Consider the following 25457-nt stretch of genomic DNA (forward strand, 5'->3'; position numbering starts at 1 on the left):
TGCCGTAGGGAATCTTTCCTGCTACTTCCTCGTGTAAAAAATATATACGCTTTTAACTTTTTTCCTTATTCAGCTCTTTCAAGAGTTATTATATATTGTGTGTGTATATATAATATATATATATATATTATATATATATATATATATATATATATATATATATACACACACAGATAAGTCTTATTTAAGCCTTTGAGTTTCCTACGTCCCGTTTACTAAAATATAGATCGCAACGGTCAAATTGAATTAGTTCTCTTAACTATTTCCACAAGATTTAAGATTTGAGTTATTTTTTCTATCATATTTTATAATTTCTATGATGACAAACGTTTAAATAGCTGAAATTGCAAATTTACTCTCTGAATACGATGTTGTCATGTCAATGTCTTATGAAAAGTGAATAATAGCAACTTCGTAAGTCCCACTGATTTTGATTTTTAAAACGACCGGTTCCGTCGAAAAGTCGATATCATAAGGTCCCAGATATTATCAGATTATTCGGCGAAACCGGTCGTTTTTAAAATCAAAATCAGTGAGACTTACGAAGTTGTCATTATTTACTTTTCATCGTGAAGTTACATCAAGTTCAGCCGAAAACCATAGAATTCATCAATTTCCAATGTTTTTTCTCATAAAATAAATGCTGAGGCGACTATGAAAACCAGAATTTTCCTTCATTTAAATAACTTAAAGGGCAGCCATTAGTTTTAACTGATAATTTTCTAGTATTCTTTGGATGATATTAATATTCTCACCAATAAGAACGGATTTGCCCTCAGGGATTTGCCCGGGATTTCCGCTTAGGCCCACCATTCACGGTCATCGGTCGATCAAGTGCCATGGATATTATAACACCTGGTTTTGCGAGTAACAGTTGCTTTCTCGGTTAAAAGGTTTACAGCAAAATAATACTCTCAGGGAGCAATTTCAGTTGATTAGCAGTTTTAACAGTAAAAAGAGCAATTATGATACTTAAAATTAACTCGAAGTGAATAAAAACAAGCTATCCGAATGGCAATCACTGCGTAGCAAACAAACTTTCGGATTGAAAAATGATTGCTACGTTCCCGTTCGTCGATTTCCTCGTAAACTTATTTGACATTCAGTCACTTTTCATATGTTACTTCATATTCAGTCACAGATGTTTGTAACGTGTTTCCTCGACAAGTCCGATGAAAGTGTGACATCAAAGTATTTGATCGTGTACTTATTGCTTGCATCCATCCTTCCAAATCTAAAGATGCAAGGAAAATGGATTAATTATCCCGGAAACGCATCGCTGCGCATTCGTTTCAGGATTACCTGGAGGCCCCACTCCCGGCACCGAGTGCTAATATTGTGGATCCCGCCAATAGATCGATCGCATGCTTTAAAGCACAACGAGCGCACTACGGTACACACCGCTTGCCGTGAATGCTCGTGTTTTAGGGAGCGCGAGCACGATAACGCAAGTGAGGTGGGTACGTAGACTTTCGACATGCTCGCGGGCAAATGTTTCGAGGAGAGTCTCGTCGCAGAGAAGAGAAATAGTTTCCGAGATTTCGAGTGCACACGCGCTCGCATGCAGATACGCCTCGTCGAAGGCAGTGTCGGACGGCCGTCTGGATGAGACCGATCCGTGGATGGTGTTCATAGCAGCCGTGACACTACCGTGCAAAATGAAAAGTGTCGCTGAAGATTAGTTCAGAAAATGTGAAATGGTCAACACTAGAAGTCGAGTGACCTTATCCGAGCAGATGTAAATACCTACCTGGAACGATTCCACAGAAATTACCCGCAGTGACCACTCCACAACTGCGATTAAAGTATCACTTCGAAGGTAAAGTTGAAATCATACGATTTCAACTTTACCATACGATTTCAACCTGACTCCCTTTACTTAACCATCATACGATTTCAACCTGACTCCCGCAGTATGCGAGCAGTGTGTCTCTTTCCTTCTCAACTCTCTTCTACTTCACCTCTTCCATCTTTTATTACGAGCAAAGGTATTTGATAGGGTTCATCCATTTGAAATTAAGTACCTATTTAAGGCGAATTTGGGCACATCAACTAAAAGAATGAGATTTCACCTAGCGTCAATTTAAAGTTCTACAACTATCCCTGAGTATGAAATAAAAAATGCTATATTCCATAGAGAAATGTGCATTTCAAATGATCATAGAAAGATGAATTCTGTCGCAATATAATTACCATTTGAAGCAGCACGTTTCCCCCTCAAAATAAGATATATATAAATACCTTGATTTTTTAAGTAAATATTTTGAAAAAAATTGCGCTTTTACCCTGATGTTCCGCCTAAGCAAGGGATCCAAATTTGTGACGGAAATTTTCTCATAGTTTGCTTTCAGATAAGCAGCTTATTATTTCCATTCCTTGGATGAAGAGCACTCTCGTAGTTTGTTTGGTATCTTCAAACATCACTTCAATTATCTCTCGCTAATCGTCTCAAAATACAACAACATCCTAACCGTTTTCGGAAAAGCAAAACCTTTTTAAACAGTGTGACATGAGTACACTCTTCATCGGTCTTTTAAATCGTTATTTCCCATTCATTATTATAATACCAGCAGATGTGGGGTGGCAGGATGTTTTTTGTTCAATGGTACGGCTGCTACGCATTCAGGCTTCGTGCAAAAAAAAGTGGTCACCTGCAAATAAATTAGAAGCTTAACAAGTCCTCACGAATACGAAAAAAGACGCTCAGTCAGGATGTTGCCTCCAACCAGAGCTGTGCGCCAAATAATGATGCGAAAGCCAAATGAATAGGCAAAAAAATTATTCGAAAGAAATCAAAGTGAATTCAAGGAATAGAGAGACCAGTGGAGAAAAATTGATAATCCTCCATTCGCCATTTGAATCGCAATCACGTGAAAGGACCTTTAAGAAACCCATTGATGCATTGACTTAGGGCTTTAGGGAAAGATTGGGACGATCAATGGAATTAAACTAAAACCCATGAATTCAGAGGAGGGAAGCAGAATGCAGACTTTGTGCTAAGCAAATGTAACATGCGTAGTCCTTCAGATGGCCCGAATGGAGGCATGGCGGGGTATAAAGGGGTTTCCACGATTATAACTATAGCCTAGAAGGTGGAGAGGCCTTCGCTCCAAATGATGCCCTCGGAGCAAGGGAGGAGGAGACTGTGAGGGAGCATTTGTGTGCGCGGCCGCACTCAGAGGATCAACGTGGAGGGCCATTATTGGAAAAGCGTCGCATGGGAGAACAAGATCCGTCGAAGCCTAATAATTAATGCGGATGCTGAATTTACACGAACGGATAAAAAGAGAGGCGAGGGAATACGCAGGAGAGAAGGAGAAGAAAAGGAGAATTCTAGGTAAAATAAGAATCAGATTTGGACGGAATGGATCCCTTTGACTCGGAACAGAAAACAAAATGGCAGATTGAGATCCGATGAGGAAGAGCTAGTAAAAATTAGACACGTATGTCAGATAAAGATGAATGTGACGGCATAAGGAACTAAAGGGAGTAAGGTAAATAGTATTTGTTGAGGAGGAATGAAGGGCAGCAATATCTACTGTTTGCTGCGTAATACTTATGTTTTTTCACACGCAGGTATTTTGATTGATTTTAATTATATAATCGCGGGATCTCATTGCGAGTGGTTGACCGGAATTCACATATAAACCTCCCACAAGAGTTTTTATCGTTTTTTTAATAATCAGCGCTTAATCCCTAATACATTCCTTTAATGATCGCCTACCTGCGACCATCGTTGTAATTCTAATTTCATTTTGATAAATTTTACGAATCGTTACGCCCTGCGTTTGAAACGTCACGTTTATAAGTTCCCTTCGTCGGATGAAATATATAGGACGTGCGATCCCTACTGGGAAGTGATTGAAGCAGTATTGCATCAGTTTCTGACATTTGAATCAGTGACTCGTACCCACGATTCGTCTGTAAGCCCGAAAGTTTCACGCATAAACGGACACAATAATAAGAAATTAGTGGTACGTATGATAACTTAGAATACTGAACCGAATCAACCACTTTAGAGTCAGCCTCGACTATTTCAATTAAAAAATCGAGGCGTCTGTTTAATTCTCGGAGATGATTCGTCTTCTCTTTCGCCAACTCTTTTATTCGCTTTTAATTGGCATTTATCATAAATTCATACTAAGGCACATTCATTTTTTTCATTTTTTATTTTGTTAATTGGTCAGTTAACCTAAGAGACCTAATATCACATTTGAACGTACAAACGCACAGCAATTAAACGTTCCCATGATTTCTGAGGCATGAACTAGAGAATGGGCAATACCAAGTTAATATATGAAATCTTGTACATGAAAGGTAATAGCACGCTTTTCACGATCGAAGTTCGGCGGAAATAGATCTAGGGAATGTTTACTTATCAGAAGAGAAACTAATTATATGGTGAGTCCTAGATTGCCCACTTAGGCATTTATTGAATTGATTTACAATACATTGAATGGGTTCCATTCCTGGGGGTGCCTCCGGCCCCCTTCAGCTTCTCCTAAGCTGTGTAATTCTCGGGTACCGATCTTCCTGTGAAATCACAGTTGGTACAGAAAAACGAACTGCCCCCCCCCCCCTGGCCCTGCGAATGTGTGAATCTCACCCACACGAGATCATGAAATATCTGGTTTTTAACTGAAAAGCTGTACGCGCAGGATGCGATGCTCGATTTCAATAACAGTCTCCAAGCTGAAGCATTTTACTCTAGTTTATTTTATCCATATTTGGCATATTTGATCTTCCTGTCATTTCTTGGTCTTATTATTTCTCATGGAAAGGCAGAAAATATCCTCAGGCTAACAATCTCACGTCCTGTTACATGTGAATCAGCATATAGCTCCTGTGAATTCTTTAATCAATTTGTACATTACATTTACGATTTAATATTACGTAAATACATGCATTTCCCGTAAGTAAGCAATCTCAAAGACGAAGACGACAGCATGGAGATCCATATGTATAGAGATTTTGGCTACACTAAAGTCGCGTACGAAAACCACTGACACTATCAGAAAGCGTGCTAATGTTCATCTCAAGATATCGATCTCCGCAAAGAACGCGCCCGAGGAATACCATTACTGAAAAAGACATCGATGATTGTTGAAGGATCCGCATCCAAGAAGGGAGCTTATTATGTGAAAAAAGATTCACAGAATGAGGCGCTACGAGTATACGAGGGTGGTCCCATAAGTACCCGGCCTGACCTGGAGATGGCGGTAGTTTTTTGAAATATTTCACTGTATTGGAAATTACGTTCTATAAAGCATATGTTTCCAGTTTGAAGACGCCATGTTGTTTAGTATTTGTTTGGCAGCCATCAATAGTAACATTTTTAGTGAATTTGTGAAAATGGAGAAAATTGCTCATTATTATGTGATGCAATACTTTTATTAGAAAGGCCTCAGCCCATCCAATATAAAAGCTGAACTGGATTCTACGAGACTCGGGGTGAGCCTACTCCTTCGTTCATAATAGTAAAATATTGGGTATCAGAGTTTAAACGAGCTGTCAAGACGAGCATCGCATTGGTCGACCAAATGAGGTGACGACTCCAAAAACGGTAATGAAAATCCTTAAAGTGATGCTAAACGATCGTCTACTTTAAGTTCACGAGCTAGCAGACATATGGGTCATTTCAAAAAGTGCGGTACATTGCATATTAAATGAAAATTAAAGTTGTGTGAAAGATAGGTGCCGTGTTTACTCACACTCGAGCAAAACCAGTGTCGTCAAGATGTTTCAATTGAGTGTTGAGCAAAGTTTCACAGCAACAAAGCAGAATTTTTGCGCCGTTTCATAACCATGGATGAAACATGGGTCCATTACTACACATCCGAGACAAAATAACAATCAGAACAATGGATTCAAAAAGGAGAACCGCCTCCAAAGAAGGCAAAGACCGTTTCATCTGCAAGCAATGCCATGGCGTCGGTTTTTTAGGATGCACGTGGGAAAATTTTAATTTACTATCTTGAAAAAGGAAAAACTATCAACGACGAGTATTATGCGAACTTATTGCAAAGTTTAAGCAAATAAATCAAACAAAAGCGGCCGCATTTGGCTGAGAAGAAAGTGTCGTTTCATCATGGCAATGCACTAGCTCAGACCTTCGTTATTGCAATTGCCAAAATTCATGAATTAAATTTTGAATTGCTACCTCATGCACCCCATTCGCCAGATTTAGCGCCCCTCGGATTATTTTCTGCTCGTAAACTTGAAAAAATGGCTCGGTGGTCAAAGATTTTCCAACCGTGAAGGAGTGATGTCGGCAGTTAATGGCTATTTTGAGGAGCAAGGCAGTTCTTAGTAAAAAAAGGGCATCAATCTCATTGAACATAGCTGGGAAAAGTGTTTAGAGCCGAAAGGAGATTATGTTGAAGAATAAATACATTTTTTTCCAAAATATTTGTGTTTCCTTTGATGGGTCGGGTACTTCTGGGACCATCCTCGCACAATTCCTCACATAGAAGTGGCCAACCGATGATTTCAGACTCTAATTTGTGGAACCTTGAGTTTATTGCGACAAAGAGACGTCAATATTGTTGAAATCGACTAAGTGTTTCCTCCATAATCGATCGATTGATATGGCAGAACAGACGAACGAAAAACAGAGAGGCTTCGAAATATAATAATGATGGCAGATGATAAAAACAAAATCAATAAATTATATACAATAATGATAAATAAAATATAATAAAAAATATAATACAATAAATAAAATATAAAAAATAAATATAATATCATAATAATAGAATAAAATAAAAGAGGGGAAATATACCAAATAAGAGAAATAAGAATTTCATTTAAGCTGCGGAAGAGTTTATATGCGTGTACATTAGTTAAAATATTTTATTCAATGGTTTTCTCAGAAGTGTGATGGAAGGAAGTTTTAAAAATTGGAATCATGATTTTGGTTCGGTAAATTGTTTTTGCCATTGTGGTCATTTATATCACTCAAATGTTAAGCTTCAGATGCCCACGATGAAGCTTGGAACATTTCAGTAACCACCTAATCCCTTATGAGTGCATTGCACATGATATTGACACATGCAAAGTCCGTCCCTCCCGTTTTCATTTGAGCTGGTCAACAAAAATGCATGTCCATCCCACCGCGCCCTGGCAAGTACCTGCACAAAGACCGTGGGTTCCATCTTCACAGAATTGCCCACGGATGGGACATTCCAAGAAGGTCCACTCTAAGAAGTCCATGACTCGATTTAATATTCTAAATACTTACCGAATTAAACATTCGGGCTTTAATCATATGTTTAGAGTGCGAGCGAATTAAAAATAATAATAAACTAACATTGGTATTAAGAGGACAAGAGATAAATTACAAAAATTATTCTTACATATGTAGACGAGGATTTTTCTAACAGTAGTGGTGGATACCAGATGAGCCCTATAGTGATCAGCAAGCTTCCCGAGCAGGACAGCACAAAGTAAATGCCCGAGGAATGGAAGATATGAAAGCACCCCGTCCTGAAAGAAATTAATTTCATCGTGTAAATATCTAGAGCAATTTTAATTAATTTTTAGACCCCAAAATTAGTTTATACTTCAGTTAGCCCAAAGGATAATTAGGCCACATGAATCAAGAGGGAAGAGATGAAGCAAAGGCGGGATTCAATCTGAGCTCAGCCCATGCAGTGCAAAATGCAGGAAATCAAAGAAAAAGGATACTTTTCCACTATCACGTACGATTTTCCGACAAGTTCAGGGGTCGCATTTATATAACTTACTAATTTTTATAATATATGCACTATGTTATCTGACAAATCAAAATTTCTTAAGCCGTAGAAAGCCTTTGCGGCCTAAGAAAATATTGTTTAATACAGTCAGTCTGAATAGAGGCCGTAAGTATCTCAATTTTCCCTTCCCCCTATTTTATCTGTTGGAAATTTGATTGGGATTAGGTAAAACGAAATCGGATTTCGGGATGCTGTGAGAATAGCAAATAATAATCATAACAATGCATATATTAGCCCGGACATTTGGTACATCTTGACTCATACACAAACATAGGACATGCCACATAAAAATAAAATTCAAAATTTTAGAAAAAATTGCTATATATACCTGCATACATATACAAACCCATTAACTACTATATTTACATATTTTTTGGTTAAACCTAAATTGATGTGCCCTGGCAATTACAGAAATTCATTTACAGAATAGAGCATATTATTTTTTTAATAGGATGAACAGCTTTCGCTTGAAAACAGGTGATCTCTTTTCGTGTTTGATTTCATGGGGATGTTTTCAAAATAAATTTGGCCTACCAAGCTTTGGGCCCATGAGGTATTGTGTACTGTTAAATGGCTAGTGTAGGACATTGCAGGTCCTTGAGACTATGGTAGTCGCGGTTGGACTTATATTGGGAAATATTACCCACTGCATGCAAGATGACTATATATATACATATATAGTCATATATGTTTATATATCCCTATATATAAATTTTTTTAATATATATAAATATATATATATATCCCTAGAAATATATATATATATATATATATATATATATATATATATATATATATATATATATATACACACAGGGTCGCACCTAAAAGTGGTAGGACTGATTTTCCCTGGCGCGAACGGAGCGGTGGAGCGGGTTCTGCCTGGCAGAGTAAGGTGGATGGGGCTCTTAGCAAGAGACCGACACCAATCTCAGTCGCCTGCGGGCTGTCGTTGAGTGAGGATACCGTTTTTAGTGAAGCAAGTTTTTTGTCCGCGTCGAAAAACAAAATGAATCTGAATTTAGAGCAACGTTATTCCGTGAAGTTTTGTGCGAAACTCGGGAAGACGGCAACTGAGACCCTCAATATGATCAAGCCGGCTTATGGGGACACTGCCTTAAGCCGTTCCACAGTATTTGAGTGGCACAAGTTGTTTAAAGAGGGTAGGGAGCTCGTTGAAGACGACCATCGCTCCGGACGGCCGTCGACGGCAAGAACCGACACGAATGTGGACAGAGTGAGGACACTGCTGAGCACAGACCGACGCTTAACGAGTGAAGAAATTGCAGACCAGTTGGGTCTGTCTGCATCCAACGTCCAACGCGTTATTTCACAGGATTTGGCCATGCGCAAGGTGTGCGCCAAGATGGTGCCGAAAATGGGAGCCATGGCGCGCTCGTCGTCAGACAGCTCCTGGCCAAATACGGCGTTGCCGCACCCGCCCTATTCTCCCAATCTGGCACCACCGGACTTCTTCTCCTTCCCCCTGATGAAAAGACAGCTCAAGTGACGACGTTTTGACTCGATAAAGGCCGTTCAAGAGGCTTCGACGAGGATCATCAACGGCATCCCCACTGAAAATTTCCAGCGGGCGTACGTGGAATGGGAGCAACGTTATACTAAGTGTGTAGCAGCTCAAGGAGCATACTTTGAAGATTATTAAGCCGATGTAAGTATATCGTCAATAAAATTCTTGTAAAAATATCAGTCCTACCACCTTTGGGTGCGTCCCTGTATATAGGAAGGGAAGACCTGGTACCCGAAAAATCACTTTAGCTTGGGGGGAGCTGCAGGTACCCGGGTGCCTTGCCCGGGAACCCGGGACCCTCCGGTCAGCGGTCCCGGGTCCAACGCTCTACCCAATGGACTACCGCGACCCACATATAAATAATATATATATAAATATATATAGATAATATAAAAAAGACTGATATGGATTTTTAAAACATAAAAGCACAAAAAAGGACACTGACATACCTGTAGGTAGTTTTGAAGCTTCGACGGCACGGCCGTCATCATCAGAATCCGATTCTACAGAAGTGAGTGTCCTTTCTTTGTGTTTCTACGTTTTAAAAATCTATAGCAGTGTGTTCACATATTTTTACGTCGCCGAAGAGCGTTCTATTTCGAAGATATATACAGGGTCGCACCCAAAAGTGGTAGGACTGATATTTTTACAAGAATTTTATTGACGATATACTTACATCGACTTAATAATCTTCAAAGTATGCTCCTTGAGCTGCTACACACTTAGTATAACGTTGCTCCCATTCCCCGTACGCCCGCTGGAAATTTTCTTTGGGGATGCCGTTGATGACCCTCGTCGAAGTCTCTTGAACGGCATTTATCGAGTCAAAACGTCGTCCCTTGAGCCGTCTTTTCATCAGGGGGAAGAAGGAGAAATCCGGTGGTGCCAGATCGGGAGAATAGCGCGGTTGTGGCAACGTGGCAACGCCGTATTTGGCCAGGAGCTGTCTGACGACGAGCGCGCCATGGCAGGGTGCGTTGTCATGATGAAGCACCCAGCAGTTTGCGATGGCCGATCGGACTCTTTTCACGCGTTCTCGGAGGCGGGTGAGCACCTGCACGTAAAAATTCGCATTCACAGCCTCCCCTGGTGGGACAAACTCCTTGTGAACCACTCCATGACGGTCGAAAAACACAATCAACATCTTTTTGATTTTTGGTTCGCTCATGCGAGCCTTTTTTGGACGTGGGGACGCGGAAGTGTGCCATTCCGCGGATTGTCTTTTCGTTTCGGGGTCATATTGAAAAACCCATGTTTCATCACCAGTTATCACATTGTCCAAACAATGTTCATCTCGGTGAAAATTGGCTAACACTTCTTCGGAAATGCGCACACGCGTTGCCTGTTGGTCGACACTCAGAATTTTCGGCACCATCTTGGCGCACACCTTGCGCATGGCCAAATCCTGTGAAATAATGCGTTGGATGTTGGATGCAGACAGACCCAACTGGTCAGCAATTTCTTCACTGGTTAAGCGTCGGTCTGTGTTCAGCAGTGTCCTCACTCTGTCCACATTCGTGTCGGTTCTTGCCGTCGACGGCCGTCCGGAGCGATGGTCGTCTTCAACGAGCTCCCTACCCTCTTTAAACAACTTGTGCCACTAAAATATTGTGGAACGGCTTAAGGCAGTGTCCCCATAAGCCTGCTTGATCATATCGAGCGTCTCAGTTGCCGTATTCCCGAGTTTCGCACAAAACTTCACGGAATAACGTTGCTCTAAATTCAGATTCATTTTGTTTTTCGACGCGGACAAAAAACTTGCTTCACTAAAAACGGTATCCTCACTCAACGACAGCCCGCAGGCGACTGAGGTTAGTGTCGGTCTGTTGCTAAGAGCCCCCTCTACCTTACCCTGCCAGGCAGACCCCCCTCCACCGTTCGCGCCAGAGAAAATCAGTCCTACCACTTTTGGGTGCAACCCTGTATATATATATATATATATATATATATTTTTTTTAAGGTAATCTACCGGTTAAGGTAGGTTTTTTGATGGACACAACTACCAAACAAATATTTTATTACTCCTAGCAAAACACAAAATCCATCATCCTACTCTATATCAGGTCCCTCTTCATCTCTGAGTACTTTCTTCCTCCCTTCATCCCGTCCAACATCCCTATTCTGTTCCTTCCCTTTCCTCTTTTGCCCAACATTCTACCCTCTATCACGGCCTTCAAAATCCCACTGCTGGTCAACACCCCCTTCATCCACTTTTCCTGCCTCCATACGATTGCTCCCAACAAACCCCTCTCTTCGCCCACCATACCAAGTACTTCCTCATTTGTTTTCTTGTCTGTCCATTTCACCTTCTCCATTCTTCTCCACACCCACATTTCAAAAGCCTCCAGTCTACGTCTATCCTCCTGCTTCAATGACCACGTTTCCGCGCCGTACATAGCTACGCTTCATATCAAAGTTTTTACTAGTCTTTTCTTAACATCCTTACTTAAAGTCCCCGTCATCAACTCCCTCCTCCTTGTGAAAGCCTCTTTGCCTAGCGCAATTCTTCTCCTTACGTCCCTACTACTTTGACCGTGTTGGTCCAAAACACTACCGAGATACGTAAACTGTTCTACCTGCTCTAGTTTTTGCCCTCCTATTCTAATGTTAAGCTTGGCCTTTTTCTTTCTAGAAAATCGCATAACCTTTGTTTTATTAATATTGATTCTCATCCCATACCTGTCGCACTGAATTTCCAATTCACTCAGCAATGCTGGCAACCCCTTGGCTGACTGACAAACCAAAGCTTGGTCATCAGCAAACCTAACAGATTTTACGAATCCCCCGCCCACTTTCATTCCTACCTCGAGTTCTTCCCATGCCTCTTTGATCATTTCCTCTGCATACAGGTTGAACAGCAACGGTGATAATGGGCAACCCTGCCTTACACCCCTTCCTAACACTGCCCATCCTGACTCCCCGTTTCCCACCCGCACCTGAACAGTCTGAGACATGTACAGGTTGCGGATTAGCCTCCTTTCCCTCCAATCTATTCCTATTTTCTGCAATATACTCATTAGTTTTTCCCAGTTCACTCTATCAAACGCTTTTTCGAAATCTACGAAACAGGCAAATACCTCCTGGTTGTGTTCTATATTCCTCTCGATTAATAATCTCATTACTGCAATGGCCTCACGCGTACCTCTCCCCTTCCTAATCCCAAACTGATCATCCCCTAAGTAATCATTTGCCCTACTCTCTATCCTTTTGTTTATGATCCTGAGAACAACTTTAGCTGCGTGGGATATCAAACTAATTGTCCTATAGTCCTCACATGACGTGGCCTTTACCTTTTTCGGAATCGGAACTAAAACTGCTCTCACAAAGTCTTCCGGCCAGATTCCCTCCTCATAAATACTACGGATCAGCCCATATAGCCTCTTCCTCCCACATTTTCCTAAGCATTTTAAAAGTTCCACGGGAATGTTATCTACCCCCACGGCCTTATTTAGTTTCATCTCCCTTAATGCCCTTTCTATCTCATTGTCTAGTATGCCTGGACCTAAGCTGTCTTCCTCTACGTCATTTTCTTTTTCAATGTCTAACTTTTTTGGTCTGAGTTCTTTACTATACAGTTCTTCTATATACTCCTTCCATCTCTCTTGGATCTTTCCTGCGTCAACTATTACCTTACCCGCCTTATCTCTAACTGTTAGCATAGCTCTTCCTTTCTTACTTCCCGATAACGATTTAACTTTGCTGTACAGCGCACCGATTTCACCCTTCCTCTGCAGACTTTCCATATCCTCGCACTGCGTCTTCCACCATACGTCTTTTGCCTTATTTGTTGCCCGCCTCAATTTATTGTTCAATTCTTTGTACTTCATTTTGCCTAATTCTGTATTTATATTCTTCCATTTTCGCCGCTCATCCATCTTTGTAATCATCTCATCCGTGATCCATTGTTTCCTAGTCCTTTTAGCGTTAACGGTTCCAATAGTGTCTTTTGCGGCTTTAGACAACCCTTTTTTGATCATTTCCCATTTTTCTTTGATAGTTATAAGCCCTTTACCATCCTCCATGATTTTCTCTACCGCCTGTTTGTATTCCTTCCTTTTCAACCCATTTAGTGCTTCTACATTCCATTTTCTAACTCGCCACCCCTGCCTTATCTTTTTGAAACGTACGCTACATTTCATAACAACTAAATTGTAGTCTGAGTCCGCATCCGCTCCCGGGAAGCTGTGCGAATTAATCACACTGTTCCTAAACCTGTGTCTAACCAGGATAAAATCTAGCTGATATCTTCCTGAGTCACCTGGCATTTTCCATGTATACCTGCGTCTTTTGTGGTGTCTAAACCAAGTGTTGGTGATGACTAACCCCTGTCTCCTGCAGAACTCAACTGCTTTCTCCCCGCGGTCATTCCTCGTGCCTAAACCGTAGTCCCCCACCTTATCACCATCTCTTCCTTCGCCTACCGTCGCATTCCATCCCCCCATCACTATCAAATGTTTCCCTGCATGAACACACGCGATCATGTCCTCTAACTGATCGTATATCCTATCGACCTCTTCTTCCTTATGGTTGCTCGGTGGCATGTATACCTGAATAATAACTAAGTTCGTCGGTTCTGCTTTTATCTCCACTATTAGTATTCTATCCGTTACCTGCTCTATGTTGACTACGCTTCTTCCTATCTCTTTATTTAATACATTGGTAACCCCCTGTTGGCTCTCGTCCCCGCCGCTATATATTATTCCATAATTATCACTCCCGTAATCCCCACTATCCTTCCGTCTCACCTCGCATAGACCTAAAATATCTATATTTCCCTTTGCCATCTTTCGCTTAATATTCTCTGATTTCCCTCGTCTCATCATAGTCCTAACATTCCACGTTCCTATTCTAGCTAATTTGGTTTTCTTCTCCTGCGTCTTCTGTCCTGCTGCTGCTGGTTTTCCCTTGCAAGGGTTTCGTGGGATGACGACCGCGGAAGCCTTGCCTCCCCCGCTGCCGGGCACGACACACGGCCGATTGGGCCGAGCCCCGTGGTTGCCAGGACTCAAAATATCTCTATTGTCCATCATATTTTTCTAGGGAATGATTATTGAGGTGGTGTCCTGTTGCCTTCCTCAATAGTGTTTTTAACGTGACACCATCACTTACTGGCCGCCCCACTGGGGTCAGACGCCATTGCAGCCGCCTCCTCGAGGAACAGACGCTGCGTGGACTACCTTTCGTTTGGCTCCTAACCTTCGACCTATCTGGCATGGGTGACCCTACCAGGAGCAATTTTTATTACTCCCGCCAGCACAGCTCTAGGGGTCATCGGAACGCACAAGCCCTTCCACCACGTCAAGGTTGTAGTCCGGGGAGGGATATATATATATATATATATATATATATATATATATATATATATATATATATAACGATTGTACGGAAAAACTCACACGAGCGGCACAATAATGGGCTGACACAATATAAAACAAATAGAATAGAATAGCAAAATGTAAAAGGACCATCACACGGTAAATTGTTCGAGCTTTTGGCCCTCTCAGAGGCCTTCTTCAAGTGAGACAAGTCTCAGAGGCCTTCTTTAAGTGAGTCTCACTTGAAGAAGGCCTCTGAGAGGGCCGAAAGCTCGAACAATTTACCGTGTGAGTGTCCTTTTAAATGTTGCTATTCTATTCTTTTTGTGTTATATTGTGTCAGCCCATTTATATATATATATATATAAAATATACAGATAACCTTTCACGAAATATGTTCACAAAAGATAATATAAGGCCAGTTGTAACCGTGGCGATGGTATGAAATACTTCGGAACACTATGAAAAGAGACAGAGTTTGTTTTTTTTAATATTTCGGTGGCACAATCACATTTATCATGGCAAGGAATAAAACATGTATTTAATATATTTATATTGGCAAGCTAATGTAAAGATAGAAAGGGCACGAATAAAGGACTCTTGCATGGCATTAAGGACCATCCCGGCGGTGACCTTCTTCGACAAAAGAAGACCCTTTTCCTTCCTCCCACGGGGGTTGTCACGGAAAAATAAGCATGATTTCAAAAGCGTGCGGGGCAGCGGCGGCTCGGGTCACCTAGGAGTCGGTGGGATCGGGAGGAGGAGGAGGAATCGGTGGAAAAGATAGTGAAGCAGAGGGGTCCGCCGGGGCGTGGGGGCGCGGCGCGGCGGGGCGCAGGGCAGTGTGGAGCGTGCGAGGGGTGCCCAGGCAAGCGAACGCCCGGACACCGTGGGCAAGGACTGGAGCGGCCTTTTATTAACCAACCCCGAGGGGACTCGACCCCCCACTCCAGGCCTCTTTCCCTGTTCCCTGATTCTCGGAAATCATTAGTAAGTTTGACATCCTTTCATTGCGCTCAGTCTTTGCTTACCATAAATCCGAAATCGCTTAATAGGTCGCTGAATTTCTCAAAATCTGATTAAAGGATTAACTTTAACTCACATTTCCGGCTGGTGTTTTATTCGCAAGCGACTTGTTGCATTTTGAGCAACGAGACCCCGTTGGAGTGATGCAGGGAGAATCGAGTGGGGGAGGAGAGAGATAACGTTAGCGGTGACTGATTGCTTTCGCCGATCCGAAAGACCGGAATCGCCACGGGCGGCGCACGAGAGAGGTGCACGAGGGGGTGGAGGGGGCGGTGGAGAACTAATTAGTTGGGAAGGGAGGGATATACACTCGCAACTCGCAATTTCTCTCCTATCCCACTCGACTCCCTCTCACAACTCCCCAACAACTGAATTGACACGCCTCCTGCGCTGCCCAATGCACCACACGCCCTCAATATCCGCATCAACAATTAGGTTACCATTCCTAAAATTTTACCCGCTTCAATTTTCCCGAACATAAAAATACTTTTCAATAGCGTGCACGTGCCAGAAAATGTAATTACATTTGGAGGAATGATTTTCAGTTCAACCCAAATTCTGTTCAAATGAAGCCCCAATCATTGCATCACTCGGGCAAGCTCCCAGGTTCATCCGCGAGATTCCGGCTATCCAGCACTAAAATCAGATGTACACACTCCATTCTAGACTCCTACGTACTCTTTATAGTTTTAAATTAACGATGCGTTTTCCTCAGCTATGGCTACATTTCAATAAAAACATTTTTTATATAATTTAATATTTCAAATATTTAAAGAGACAATGAAGTTGAATGTCTCTTTCTGAACATTGTGTCTTCCTATGATCCTAAGCTGAGCGATTAACTTGTACAAACATCTCGTCTTCATTCACCCAGCAGAAAATAAATATAATTAATTTCAAATTGTATGGTATCTTTGATAAATATGGTGAAATCGCACTTATACTTTCGAGAGAATTTTGATCCAGTGAAATCATAGTAATAATCTCGGGACCTGCTTACGATGGGTTTTTAACCATGCCAATGGATATTATTACCTTTAGCCATTACCATTAACTTTATAGAAATGTAATATAGCTTTGTGCCAATAGTTTGGATTTAAAAAGATCGTCATCGTCAATTTGATGAGCTCGACCTTCGATAGGGAGAATTTTCTAATCGTGCTAAGAATTTATGGAGAAGTCTAAACTGTTATATCTATACATTCGCGTGGTTCAGAGATTTTTCAATTATAAATAACCACACTGGAAAACTTTTAAATTTGAATACATTAGCTAAAGAGATGGAGAAAATTCTTTCAATCGCGCTCAATAAAAAACACTCTACTGAAGGTTTTGTTAATGAAATGCAAATGAAAATATTTTGGCAAGGAAATGTCATAGAAAAAGATCGAATATATCCTCATAAAATTTACTAATTAAATTTGCTAAGAAGATCAACTCAAAATTTACCAACAAATGAAAGGATGAATTAATGGCGAACTTTCATGCGTAGTGACTTAGGCTTTTGTCACAAGCAATAGGAGCGGAAAAAATCGACAAGTAATTTTAGAGAAATAAGGATAATTGCTAAAGTCATTAAGATAAAAAGAAGGATAACACGCAGTCACGAAAAATACAATTGTGAATTCTCTTTGTGAGAACTAAAAGTCACACGGATTACAGCCTATTGCTATCATCTCATGATGCCTAAATTGGACAAGTGGTTATTATTTTTCATTCGCTTTTGCGGCAAGGAAGATATATATGGAGTATATAATTTCATAAATTGTCATTAAGCATACTTAACGTTGGATACTTCGGGGAGGGTTCAAAGAGAAAGCCTATGGAAGACCTTCACTAGAAGAAGAGGGTTTGAACATATCGTGAAGAACGATAGATAACGATTTTAATTGAAGGAAACACTGAGTGGAAGAATTACGGGAAAATGGCCAGAGCGAACTACGAGAGGCAGCTAATGGAAAATGACGGTGTAAGGAGAAAAAGGAATAAAGTGAAGTCGGAGACAAATATAGTTTGGAGAGCTGCTCCAAGCCAATCCGCGGATCGATAAACCGCGTTGATGACCATTTAGCAGTTGATAGTTCAATCTGTCAAGGAATCAAAAAAAATTTTGAAGTCTCTTGTGGTATGAATATCAATTATCATCAGATCAATTTTTTACTCACCATGTATTTATTAATTAAAAATACTACCTCGCGTTTATCTTAATGCAAAAATGCTACCCATCCCGCCAAATTTCTTAGCGACAAACTTAGACCGAGCACAAATGTCAACATTGGCAAAAGCAAATCATTTTGAAACAGCTGGCAACGAGGGGCATTGCCTGGAACCAAAACTGGCGGGGGTGTGCATAGCGTTCTCATATCTTCAGTAAATGGGATTTTACTAAACCATGAGCATCCCTATCGAGCTATAACTACCCGATAAACTCTGATCAATACTCATGCATTAGAGTCGTTCAAATGAATGGGCGTGGTAGATTAGGGATTGGAGCGTGAGAACTACTGAACAGAGGGCCATGGTTTAGTTCCCAGTTCCTTTCGGGCACACCAGCTTCACCCAAGTCGTGTGATTGTTCAGGTACCGGCTCTTCTTGGGAATTCAAAGGAGAGGTCAGGAAAGGAAACTTATACATTGGCGGATTTCGCATTCCGTATAGGGCTTAGAACGAGGTAAGGTCAATCAACAAACCAACCTTTGGGTTGATTACTGTGGCTTGATTGGTGGACAATATATAACGTACTCCCCTATTACTTTTTCAGTAACAAAAGTTCGTCCGTTTTCACGTAACTTTCGCAAAAGATCAATCTTTCTCTGTTCCACGACCGGGTGATCATTTTCCTATCAATATACGACCATTTTAAACCACTTCACTTGGAGGGCATACTGGTCTCCTCTTAAGTAGTAATAATAAATTCGGATTCATTCGGACGAGATTGAGACTGTGGCAGTCCCTTCTTTTATCCAACCTATCGCCAAATACATCCCATTAATATATAATTATATTTGAGTTCTGAATATTATAAAAAAGAACTAGAAAATGACAATCGATTTAAAATGAATATGCATGAGTACAAGGAGTTTAGATAGATATGCACAATTTTTGGAACAGTTTAAGGAATAAGGCTTATATCCTTGGCGAAAAAACCTAATTCAGGAAAACTCCCACACATTAACAGTAATGTGAAAACCCTGCGAAAACCTTCAGATAGATAATGCTAATTTGATAATTTACTAAATAATATAAAAATAAAATGAAAAATAAGAGAAAAACAAAAGGAAGACTGACATGCACATGAAATGTGGAGAAAATTAATTTGTCTAAAAATTAAAAAAATATGACCTCAGCGAAAACTGGCGAATCCCGGAAGTCGTGTCTTGGCGAGTGAGTGACCGCTGCATAAAATATGGCACCAAAAGACGGCACGTGGCACCAACCCTTTCTTAACACATTACTGAGACCACACATACCAATAGCGTCACTCGCTTCACCACAGGCGTGGAGGCATTTTGCTTCAGAGGCTGAAGTCGTGCGATTGGAAGACAATTGGAGACCGCATCATTACTAAGAGGAGGATCAGATCAACACTTCTTTTCTATTTAATTGAACGGGCGATGGATCCCTCCTAAGTACCCATTTCCGATGCAGAGAAGTGCAGCACGACCTACTATTTGGGAACGTATGAAGTAGCCTATTGAACTGCGAGCTGTCACCTCAAAGAAATTCGTACAAAAGGCATTGTAGGGGGATTGCAATCTCATAGAAAGCAAAAAAAGGGAGCAGAGATGGAAGAAATATCAGAAGAAATTCAACAATGGGGAGGAATCGAATAAAAAAATACTGCCGACGGAAAGAGCCTTTTCGAATTAAAAGACAGGTCAGCTTAGATTAGTTTTGCCAATTATTGCTATTTCCCCAAAGATGGTTGACGTGAACATGCCCAGCTATTAACAAGACTCATCGAAATATTTTAAAGCACGGATTTGGGAAAATTCTTTAAACAATAAATTTTTGGAATATCATAAAAAAGTTGTTTAACATGTTTTGCTCGTCATTAAAAAATCATTTTAAAAAACGATTCGTTTGAGAAAATTTATAAGATGGAAATCACAAATGTAGCTTCTCCCGTGGAAAATTGCGTAAGCTGGGAGATTTGAAAGTCTCTGTGTGTATTCTGGCACTTCGAGTCGCTGTAGATTCAGTTGAAATATGGTGCGCATTTAGATCGGAATGTGAATGCTGCAGGGATGAAATATTCCGGGAGGGCGAAGCCACTCAATTAATTAATGCTCCTCGGAGTTAAAATAGCATGCTGGACCAGATACCAGGAAAATAACCCATATATTGATCGATGGCACTCAATAATGAAAAAATGGGTACAAAAAACAAGAAAATTTCCAATAACGTGATTAATCAAATAAACAAGTGGAAAAGGACAGGAATTTGCAAATATTTTAGAAAAATTACCGTTACTGGGCACCCACGGAAACAGTTGACAAATATAATCAACAAATGATGGTACAAAATAACAGAAGAATTCCCAGATGAAAAATATTCATTCGCTCGGAAAAACAAGATACTGGAAGTAAGCACTGAGGACGCTCATTTGGGAAAGGAAAACAAAAAGATGAGTCAATCAATAGTGCATTCTTTGCTTTGGAGATTGTTTTTTGGAATAGCATACTGTCTACCTACGACCAAGTATGGAGTGAATGCGTATCACGAAAGAAGAGCAATTTTCTGGCTGCATGAAGAAGAGTTTATTGATTAAATGAAATCAGAATATCTTCCATTGTTACACATAAAACTCTTCGTCTCGTAGAAATTTCGAACGGGATAGGGATTCGCAAGGGAAAGCTGCATTTTTTCATTAGAAAAAATTAAAATATGGAGAATATTTAAATACGACCTCAATAAAAAACAGAAATTTTATTCAAACCAAGCATATATAAATCAACGTTGAGAGAACAATTGTGAATATCCCGATCAATTTGCAATACATACACACATTTTTATTAGGATAAAAGAAGGCTTTCGTTGGCCCGCTGTTTTGAAAAGACATTTCCTGACAAGTTTTTTTAATTAAAACCATTTCATAACTGTTCCGTAATTGTGTGACACTCTAAAGGTAATGCTGTTTGCGTTAAATTTTCTGCAAAAATGAATTATCCTGGAATTACATTTTCTGGACGTTAATACGGTTTAGGGGCATATTTTGAGAAATACAACGGTTTTTTCCTTTCCCCATTCCCATTGTACCCCTTTCCACTCAAAATCCAGGTTTTCCTTCTGAAAGCTCCATAAAGTGAAGGATGATAAGCCGCAAATTACTACCCACTATCCCTTTGCACTCAAAATCCAAGTTTTCCTTCTCAGAACTTAATAAAGTGAAGAATATAAGTAAGTATGAATTTATAAATGATTTTTAAATTAAGTGAAATCTTCCAAATTACTCCTAACAAAATATTAATTTCAAGCTTCTTCAATTTATAAAATCGGTCATCTCAGGCTTGTCTTCGTGGAACATATTCATTACGGAAATAAATGTTGAAAATTTGTTAATGCCACTCAATCTTTTAATCTAACGACCCGGATTTCAATACGTAGTATCATATTCATGCATATTTTCAAGGTTTATCTTCAAATACACCCAGTTTGACATTGGAGAAAAGGTACGGGGGCGAAAGGAGTCGTTTTGAGATTGGACAGGAGTAAAGAGTGGTGGGGGATTTAGAGGAAAAAGGCTTTGAGCATCACATAAAATAGGAAAACATCGCATTTTCCTCTTGAGTCTTCACATTAAATTTTCCTCTTGAAAAGGTTCCACCGCGGTCACAACCTCAACTAATGATCGCAGCCGTTCTGGGAAGGTGAGTTTAATGTGGTTGGAGGAAATTAAGTGATGAAATTAGGAAAGAGGGCCTAAGAAAGTGGGGGTTGTGGGGGGGGGGGTTAAAGGGAAACATACGTGAAATCCTCTGATCCCTATTTCTTGGAATCGTGTTCACTTCATGACGCAGGTGTAGTGGTGGAACGGAGAATAGGAGGGAAGCACTTGCTCATTTGCCCACTCAACGTTGTTCCTAGGATGCTGGATGATCTCTACCGTCTCCAATTCACCTCAGTCAAGAGGGCAATCTTTACCCTCTGACCCCCCCCCTCCCCATCACTTCCCACTCATGTCCAATACCAAAACGCCTCCTTTCGCCCCAATACCTCTGCCACGTGAACAAAATATTAATATTTAAAGGTAGAGCTAGAAAATGTACCTGAAGATGATACTTTGTATTGAAACCCGGGTCGTTTGATTAAAACATCAAGTGAAATTAACATGGTTGCAACATTTCTATCCCTTCTTGAATGTCATTGAATCATGTCATCATAACATAAAAAAAATTATGACAATTGATACAGTGGCAGTTACTTTCATAAAGCAGTGATGTTTTTCTAGGTAAGGGGTTAACTAATTTTTAAAGCAATTGGATAACTTCCAAGGATAGTCCAAACAACAAAGAAGCTGCACCTTGTCCTATGTGCCCATTGATAACATGACAACAAACGTCAAGAAATCGAGGGTTTTTGGACTTCGTTTAGGTAATGTATGCCGATGAAATATCATAATCATTCGGAAAATTTTGATTTATACCTCTGTTATTTCAGAATTTTTTCATTACCCTTTACTCTAATTTACACAGTTGAGAGTATTCTGGCCACTCCTTTGAATAATGACTAAAATTCACTTAACCCGCGACTGTCTCCAATAAGTCCTGTGCACATAAAAACTCCCCTATGACATCTGCAGCCCATGTAATGGGGTTCTTCGGTAAAATTATAAGTATGCTATCAGCATGACTTGTGGCAAATATGTTGGTATTACCCCACCAATCAGAGAATACACGGTTTTGTTTCGGTACTGGGAGGCGCGCCAGTCAGTCTTAAAGTGAATATGTTGGTCACTAGGGGGTAATCATTTGGAAAGGCTTGACATATAGGTATGAGGTGGACGATGATCCCTGGTGAATCACGACGAGAGCTATAAGTATACAGATCCCTTTACTTAAGCCATTAGTAATGGGAAATAAGTAGGTACGACGTATAATTGAAAAAGATCTAACTTTAGAACTAGGGATAACCACGGTGCTTATAACTAAGGTGTTTGAATGCCAAAATAATATTGTAAATTTTATTTACTTCACTGGAGGGAACACTATATCTTCTTAGGAAATCTGTACAAGGGGAAAAAAATAAACAATCAATGTACATGTAATATATGAGTAACATGGGAGGGACAAAAATTTATGGAATACTTTGAAAACGACCCAATTCCGACATGGTAGCTACTCACGAATTATTAAGAATTCGTGGTTCACAAACGTCGAGCAAACTCGGCATGTGATTGAGTCGCTGAGATGTGCATATGTTTCCCTTCCCACAGAAAGAAATCAAGTTCATGCGCAGACCTTGAACTGAGATTTGAAGAGAGACTGTTTCGAGATCGAAATATCGGCAAGCGACGTGGAAGCCGAGTGGTTGGAAAGTGAAGAATCCCGGGCGATAATTGGACAAGTTCATCATGAAATCTAAGTGAGCGATTTCTCGGTTGAAACCTACTGTGAAGCCAAGTAATGCCATTGGAAAAGGAACTGATACCCGTACGATGAATGTAAATGTAAATTTCGCACACCTTGCGTGCACACGAACGTCCGCACGGTTTACCTGTTGAAAGTACGTAGATACAACTTATCCTTCCGGGATCACTACGTACAAAAAACGCACATGAAACCACCCGATAAGCTGGAATATACATGGTGTGCTCAGGCGACGTGAATTTGCCGAAATTTCTTCCATCTTTACGGGGTAAATGCAACAAAAATAAATTTGGAGGTTAGTAGAATTAATTTGAAGTACATCGGCAGCCATGGCTACGTTACACCTTTGCCTAAATCGAATTTTATAAGTAAAATGTATGTAAATTATTATCATTATAACGCTTTATGTTTAATAAATTTTTAACTAAGTCACGTTCTAATTGAAATGCGCCCTTAATGTAAAATAATTTAGTATTTGTTTGGGAACAAATTATTTTGAAAAAAATATTTGCTTTCCGTAGTGGAGAACCTTTAAGGAGATTGTCATCACCTAAGATGGGGGTTATCCTCGACTTTATTTCAAGTGGTCATATTGCGCTCAGTACGAAGGCCGCTAAACCCTGAGGGGCATTTTGGTCAGACGGGATTGACAATGAGAACACGATGGCGACTTCACCTAATGAGTAAAAAGGCAAGTAAATGCGTTGAGATCTGTTCTCAGCGACGTGACTACAGCTTCCTCCTGGAAGCCATTACTGATAGAGGACTACCGTGGCATTCGGACACCATTTTACGTGCCGAAGTTCAACATGGGCAATAACTTTTCATTATTCACGCCAAATTTTAAATTATATCTACTTCACCGTACACTCGAGATCACGGTGTGGAATCATATCATTCGCATTTAACTATATATCTATATGCACACACACACGCAGTCAAACACGAAAATTAAATGGCGAAAATATATTAGAAGGATAGAAATTAGGAAAAGGGATAGAAACACACCTAAAAGACAAACATTTTTCCCCTTCCCCACTGAAACTATTTGTTTTTTATGCTTGTTAATAACTCTTTTCCGTGTATCAGTTCATGTGAATGTGTGTGCTCGTCATTTAGTGGGTTTTCGTGTTTGAATGCGTATTTGCCAAATACGGCTATATTTTCTTCATCTGACGATGCGTGCCCTAAAATGCAATTCACAACTCTTCACGACATTTTATTACTGCACTCTCGACTGTCCTTTCATGTGCACTCGTCTATTTATTTGTTGGTGGGTGAAACAGCTCCCGAGTGCCATCTCTCGGCCACAGTATCGAGGTACCTGGTTGCATAAATAACAGCGGTTTCAGCGGTAAAAGTCTACATATGAAAGGTAAAATTAGTATACTCTAACAAAAATGATTTACCAGGCAGTAAGAAGGAAAAATCGTCAAATATTATTGAAGATTGGGCAGAAAAACTACTGATTGAACTAGCAAAGATTTTTTAAGGCTGTAAGGAATATAGAGGACTTGGCGAAAGATATTAGGCCAGCCAGTTGAGACACAGAGAGAGAATATGATATAATTGTAGGGGATAAGTTAGGCCCAGCCAAAATTTGCAGTGAGGGGGCACTAAGTGATTTGAAATTCAACACTTCAGCGAGAAAACTTACGTATTTACTGGAGCGCTGAAAGAAAATTTTGAATGGGATCATTCGAAGAATTTATAGAGGAGGAATTTTTGCATAAGATTTAGATATATTGGTTTAAATATTTCCTATTACAAAATATGAAAAGGCAGCCAAAATTGAGGACTGTGGGACAACAGGTTTTATTTCATGGGATATATAAGTGGTTCTATAAATAATCAGTAAAAGCCTGAAGAGGGGGCAAATGGGGTTGATCAGTTTGATCCCATTGCACTAATGAGGTCACAAGCAGAGAGGAACATAGATTACAATCAGGATGTGTTTGCTTGTTAAGCGCATTTCCAGAAGGCGTTCCTTAGAGTAAATTAGGTGGCTTGGGTCACATTCCCTACCTGTGTCCTTGTGGGAGGAGACCATTGAATGTTTCATGCCCATGTGGTAGTGGAATTTCGCCTTCTTACTTTTCAAATTCTAGCTTGCGCGTTATCGAATAAGTTTTTACTATATTCTAAGGTGCAATTGTTTGTTAGTTACTAGCATGCGTGTAAATTGAAAGGGTTTTTGCATGAATTTATACGCGACTGTGGGTGTAGGTTTGAATGGATGTGTTG

General features: G+C 40.3%; 1 protein-coding gene across 3 annotated transcripts in view; it reads right to left on the minus strand.

Annotated features, from left to right (window-relative positions):
• Positions 1-25457, minus strand: part of LOC139698330 (sialin-like) — a 122478-nt gene that overhangs the window by 18018 nt on the left and 79003 nt on the right. For all 3 annotated transcript variants that reach the window (XM_071597235.1, XM_071597233.1, XM_071597234.1), the window contains one exon: positions 7356-7485. In XM_071597235.1, coding sequence (XP_071453336.1) covers positions 7356-7485 — 130 coding nt within the window. The remainder of the gene's footprint in view (positions 1-7355; positions 7486-25457) is intronic.

The sequence above is a fragment of the Hetaerina americana genome, unplaced genomic scaffold (genome assembly GCF_022747635.1).
Source record: "Hetaerina americana unplaced genomic scaffold, ioHetAmer1.1.p SCAF_82, whole genome shotgun sequence".
NCBI lineage: Eukaryota > Metazoa > Arthropoda > Insecta > Odonata > Calopterygidae > Hetaerina > Hetaerina americana.